Source organism: Pteropus vampyrus, unplaced genomic scaffold, assembly GCF_000151845.1.
Source record: "Pteropus vampyrus isolate Shadow unplaced genomic scaffold, Pvam_2.0 Scaffold94, whole genome shotgun sequence".
NCBI lineage: Eukaryota > Metazoa > Chordata > Mammalia > Chiroptera > Pteropodidae > Pteropus > Pteropus vampyrus.
This window is the reverse complement of record NW_011888875.1, coordinates 1,685,103-1,691,428: the sequence shown is the minus strand read 5'-3', so window position 1 is coordinate 1,691,428 and position 6,326 is coordinate 1,685,103. Positions and strand designations below refer to the sequence as shown.

The window sequence follows — 6,326 nt, the reverse complement described above, 5'->3', positions numbered from 1 at the left end:
TGGGAAGTTCTGTGTCGGTAGTGTCTAAATAAGTAGCTTGTTTTAAGGTTTTAACAAAAATGAAAACAAGCAAACAAACCAGTGGAACTTGAGCCACTTATGTGGCCAGTTCCACAGGAATGGTCTCGATACTGGCTCCTGTGGTCTGCCTGTTAGGATCCTGCTAGGGCTCTATCTAGTAAAGCTTCTTAGAGGCCGGGCAAGTCTCTGGACAGACCCGCTGCTAATGTGCTGGCTGCCCATGAAGGTGAGGAAATTAGCCATCCCGCTGCTTGCCTTAAGGGCATCGCCCCTTCTCCTAAAACCTGTGATTTCCTTCTAAGTTGAACTGAAGGGCTGGGGTCAGCCTTGCCCGGAATGCCCTGGCTCTCTTGGAGTTTGTTGCCCTTGACACGTGGGCCTGTCATGACCAGATAGTGGTTGCTGGAGAAACTGCATCGTAAAAAACGTGTCAACAGCAAAACCCAATAGCGAATTTCGAATAGCACTTTTGTTATATTTTTGCTGTTAATATAACTAAAAAATGATGTGTTCTACAGGATATATGGTTGCTTCTGGAGACGGGTAAGCTTCTAGAATTTCCTCCTCAGGGACGAGGAGTTTTGGTTTGGGCTTTGACCAGTCTTGTGAGAATTAACTGTTCCTAGGCCTTGTAACATTTGTCACAGAGCACGGAAACAGTGTGAAGACAGGTATTGGTTTAAATTAATTACATGGGATGCCGTTTAATTAAAGCCTGGTCGACTAACTGCTTCAGCTTAGGCAGTTTCAGAAACAAAGCAATAAAATTTTTGTAATAGACACCATCAAAACATTGGTTATCTGCCCTAGAGTTTGAGGAAGAGACTTTCTGGCGTAAATCACCAGACTTGGGCATAGGCAAGGAAGAGCCGAAATGTCCGCCCTTGGGGGAGCGTCTCAGATGAATTTCTTTCTAAAAATTCCCATTAAATTTTCTAAATATTCTGAAACTTCAACTAATGGTGAAAGGCACATTCAGTCCACTCCATCACATACTTTAGAGACTAGAAATATTAAAATATGTTTTAGAAAAACTTAGAAATGAACAGAAAATGGACTCCGCCCGCCACCCCCTGCAACCCCAACCCCCAGCATTATCAGTGAAGATTTAGGACTCAGAACACGAAGCAGGAGCCGGGTATGAATGTAAAGACTGTTCGTTTGGACCCTCTACTTGCCTCATGACGTTGGGCAGCCTACTTAGCTCTTTGAGCCTTGGTTTCCTAACTTATGAAGTGGGGATACTATCTACCTTCCTTGATATCACAGTATTTTATTTTCTCTGCATGTATAATACAATATGCATAATGCTACACATAATAGGTACTTGATAAATGGTAATTGCTGTCAGTGATATTATCAATTTAATAAAAAATACTTTTATAACAGGTAAGAAACTCTTAAAAATATGAGTTTTTTCTTTTTTAAGTATATTTTCTAATTTTCCGCAGTACAGTACACTTCTGTTACTTTCTTAAGTTAAAGTGTCAGTTAAAAAAGGACGGGGAGCCCTTGGCCATGCTGGGAGGCTCCAGGCCTGTTTCGCCCCTGTTCTCAGCACCTCCACGGACGCTCAGCCTCCTTCATGCGGAACGTCCCGTGAACCGTCAGCTCTTGCTTGTATGTCTACAATGTCTTAAATACTTTTTGACTGAGAAGGTGATAGTACTGAGACCAACATGCGAAGTTGACAGCATAGTAAGGGTGCCAACAACGTTCCTTCTGCTATCACAGATACTTTAAAAGCGGGGATGAGAAGACCCTGGGTGTAGGCACTTTTAATGCAGGGAATTGTGTGCTGCCATATTTGAGTGCAGGTCGTTTAGGCCACCGTGCGCCGCCCTGTTCCCTTCTCTGTGCCGGAAGTGGGGGAGATTCTGGAAAGGTATCGCGCGCAGACCAGTACTGTGTAGTCTGTGAGCACAGTCGGCCCGAGCACATGAAGGTAATGCAGGCAGCTGACGGCATCTGGGGCAGCAAATACGCTTGGCAGGCCCCACAGTGGAGCCGTCTGCTCGTCTCCAGATTCTAGCACAGGACGTCCCGTTGTGCTGTTCCTAACAGACCTGTGGGGTTGTGCTACCCCTTTAAGGATAAGGAGAATACAAAAATTAGCGAAGATAGGCACCTGTCACTAGCGAAGAAGCGTGATATGAGAAGGGGAGGCATTGTTTTTGACTTACAGGGCTCTAGTTAGCGGCGGTCCCCAACCTCTTAGCACCAGGGACCACTGCTCCTATGAGAATCTAACACCTGATGATCTGAGGCGGAGCTGAGGCGGTGATGCCGGTGCTGGGCAGCGGCTGCAAATACAGATGGAGCTTCTCTAGCTCACCTGCCACTCACCTCCTCCTGTGCAGCCCAGTCCCTAACAGGCCACTGACCGGTAGCAATCTGTGGCCCAGGGATTGGAGACCCCTGAGTTAGAGTATTAATGCCATATGAGCCGGTGAGGCCAGTTCCCCACTCACTGATCGTGGCCTTGACTGACTGAGCCTCACAAAGTGCCTTGGTCTCCCTGCCACCCTGGACACCCAGACACCTGTGAGCTGACTATAGCCTGCAGATGCAGCCCAGAAAAGTCGCTCAGAGGCTGGAGTCTATAGCTGTCTGATCCCAGATCTAGGAGACTCCACATAGTTCGAGCTTGGGTCAGAAATGGAGGAAAAGATGAGTAAAAGGAGGTACAGGAAAAGAATGGACAAGTTCATTCTCGATCATGCTTGTTCAGGTAGGCTGCAGACGGGGTGGCAGCGAGGATGCTGTTGCAGGGGTCCAGGTGCCCGGCAGTGGGAGATGGGCCCAGTGGACCATTGAGAGAAGGCAGGAAGAAGGGAGAGGAGTTTGGACAGGTTGGGAATTAGATTTAGGGGGCAAGATTGAGGGTTGAGTCTGTGATTTTGGGGTACCCGTGAGAGGACCACCATTGTGATGCATCACGGAAATCATAAATGTGCGACGAGCAGCAGCCTAGGCTTTGCTGAAGGTGTGCTTCCCCACCTCTGCCTGACATGATGTGATCCTCCAAGAAGATTGAAGGTGGAAGGGGAAATACCATAGGGTAACTTGTTTTGCAAAAAAAAAAAAAAAGAGTGCTTTTTTTTTTCCCCCCCAAAGCCTCACTGCCTTATTTTTACAGTAAATTAGTGGACCCGAAGATAGGAATTTCAGCAGGGTAGAAAAGCTCGGTTTAAAATTTGAACACAGCATTGTTCTGCACCCCAATTCATATCCCTTGGAGAAGCTGGATCCATTTACAGAAGATTTTCACTTGGCACCAAAAAGATGACTTGGGTTTATGTAGAAAGGAGAGCTTGTTTTCACACAAATAGCCTTGGGTTGCTAAGTGCATATTTAGTGGTTTCTGGGTTCTAGTTAGAAACTGAAATGTTGGGTTGCTGCAGCTCTGGGTGACCGCTGGCGCTAGGCTTGCCATCTGGACGCCGTGTGGGACCCGGAGCCAAGAAGTGAGTGATAATGTATTTGTGAGCACACACTCGTGTGCCTCTAATTGCGTTGGGCCTAACAACATGCCTTTCAGCTAGTTGATTTTAAAAAATAGAACTGGAAACCAGTCCGTAGAGTTTATGGAAATCCGGACAGCAGATCTGTATACTGTCACATATCAGGCGACTCTGCTCTAGAAAAACGCCCACTCCTAAGTCAGGAGGTTGTACTTCAGCACGTGCTGTCCGTGTTTCCTGCAGGAGGCCTCTTGCTTGTCTCCTCCTAATGAGCCCTCCCTCCTGCCCCTTTCTCAGAACGTGTACGTCAACATAAACCGCATCATGTCCGTGGCCAGCCGCCTGGTGGAGTCCGGCCACTACGCCTCCCAGCAGATCAAGCAGATCGCGAGTCAGCTGGAGCAGGAGTGGAAGGCGTTTGCCGCCGCCCTGGACGAGCGCAGCACCTTGCTGGACATGTCCTCCGTGTTCCACCAGAAGGCTGAAAAGGTCAGTGCCTGCGACCCCCCCGGCCACAAGGCGGTGACCAGAACACCTTCCCCTCTGGGACCCTCCATCCCTGCGGCCAGACAGATCCTGGAGGACTCCTGTGTGGCACTTAGCTCTGAAGCCAGTCAGCTGCGAGGGGAAATGCCAGCTCTCGTGGCCCTCACTGTGCAGCCTTAGGCGGGTGATTTCAGTTCTCTGTTCCTTAGTTTTCTCACCTGCGAAGCAGAGATAGCAGTATCCGCTTGAGAGGAGTGTTTTGCTCTGTAAACGAGACTGTCTGTGTTAGGGGCCCTGCCCGGCGTCTGCGGCACCGTGAGTACTCGTGAGTGGCGGCCGCTGTCCTTCCCCCCTCAAGCCCCCCGATTGTTATCACTTCAAGATTCTCACTGGGGTGCATTGTAGCGAAGAACAATGCCTGACAGTCAGGTCTACACATCAGGGCTTGGCTGTTCTCTCAGAGCGAGAAGTGGCAAAGTGCAGGATGTTGTAGCCGACCACGCTGTCAGGGCTGGGGTCTGCCCAGCCTTCCCCTCGTGGTCACAGGAGGCGCGCCACACGGCACTGCTCCCAGCACCAGCCCCTCCGCCACGGTGTCCAGCACGTGCAGGGCTGGCGGCGAGTGTCCTCACCTCTCCCTGTCAGGGAAGCGTTGTTATCAGAATGCCCTTCCCCCCAGCGCGTGCCCCCAGTCCCCAGTCCAGGAGGCGTGCATCCCCACCTGGCTGCAGGGGGCGGTGGCAGGGGCAGATCCAGCCTTTGTCACCCCCACAGCAGTAGGCAGGCTCTGCCAGCAAGGGCTGCGATGGAAAAGTGGCTTTGGGGCAGGCAGCTTTCAGTGTCAAGTTATTAAATGGATTCTGACTTCACAGTGGCTTGATTCGCTGATGTGCTGTTCGAAATACCGTACTTAAGAGGTGAGGTAACGTATGCCTAGAACACCGCACACCTTCACAAGCCGCGCCTCGAGCACACTTGCTCAAACACACACCGTCTGAAAGGGGCAGAAGGAAAGCAATGTGCTCATGCCTCGGCATCAGATGTGGAAAGTCTGCTGGACACTGAAGCCTTCTCAGGATGTGGACAGAGAACACAGGAACCCACAGCCACTGGCAAGACCTATGGGGAAGAGGCAAACGGCTCCCTTATTTTAAAGAAAATATGCAGCTCTTTCAGGAATAATTTTGGGGGGAAACTATATTCATGGAGATTTGCACTGAGGCTTCTAAGAAACAGTATCTCTTTAATCTAGAAACAGTCTCTGCTGAGGAGCGAAGTCAGTAAAGCTAAGACAGCGGCCCCAGCTTGCCTGGGATTTCGCCCAGGCAGCTAGAATGTTGCACAAGACACTCATTAGTGGTGACCTCAGCACTAGAAGCCTTGAAAGGGTGAGGCAAGCAGCGGAACAGAACGGAAAGAGAGAAACCCTCATTGCCTCGTGTAAAAGCTGTGAGTGGGGATTTTCGGGGCTCAGTTGTAGGGTTTTTCTGCATACTAACCTCATGCATTCAACTAGTTTTATGATAAAGGATAAATAAGTCTTCCTCCTCTCCCAAAAAACTAGTTCTTTTAAAGTAACAGGAACCCCCTTCAGGATAAAACAGCACTGACCGATTGCAGGACTCTGTGACCTTCTCTGATCCCTGTAATTGTGTAGTGTTGACTGGATATCGTGAGTGGAAGATGACACATGTGTCATCCAGAGCAGTGATATAGTATGGGGTACAGCAACCCTCTTGGAACTAGGGTTGGGGAGGAAATGGGCAGTGGCCCCTACATGGTACATCAAGCTGATATGATTAAATTTGAAACAGGACAAACTGCTTGGGTGAATGGCAGATAGTCTGAAGTATAACAACACATAGGGAAAATCTCTGTCATAAGCATGGCAGGATTCGAAATCATAAATAAACCCAGAAGATTAGTTGCTGCTCTTACCTGCCTGAAGAGTCTCTAGAAATGCGGGTGCTCTGGCACATTCCCCCCGCAGCCTTGCATTATCAAAAATTTCAAACTTGCAGCAAAGTCAAAAGCATCTTGAGTGTTTTTATTCAGATAAAATGAATAGCTGTGAGTTAGGTGTTTGAAGGGAGCTAAACTAGATGAATGTGTTATTGAACAGAATTTCTTGGTACCCTGCATAAACTGTAACAGTGCACGACGTCTCCGTGGAGATCCAGTGGTCAGAGAAGAAGCCAGTTCTGAGCTGAGGGACAGAGCGGCCTGGCACCTTTGAATGACCTTGACTGGGGCAGCGAGGCCTGCCCAGGCAACAGCAATGTGCGCCTGGGACACTAGGACGTCTTCAGCAAGTGTTCCCTTACCCTCGAGTAGAAAGGAATGGAGCGTCCCCCC

At 49.3% G+C, this 6,326-nt stretch overlaps 1 protein-coding gene across 1 annotated transcript in view; it reads left to right on the top strand.

Moving 5' to 3' along the window:
- LOC105294779 (triple functional domain protein-like) overlaps positions 1 to 6,326 on the top strand; it is a 236,917-nt gene that overhangs the window by 124,589 nt on the left and 106,002 nt on the right. The window contains exon 7 of the mRNA XM_023532946.1: positions 3,783 to 3,974. Coding sequence (XP_023388714.1) covers positions 3,783 to 3,974 — 192 coding nt within the window. The remainder of the gene's footprint in view (positions 1 to 3,782; positions 3,975 to 6,326) is intronic.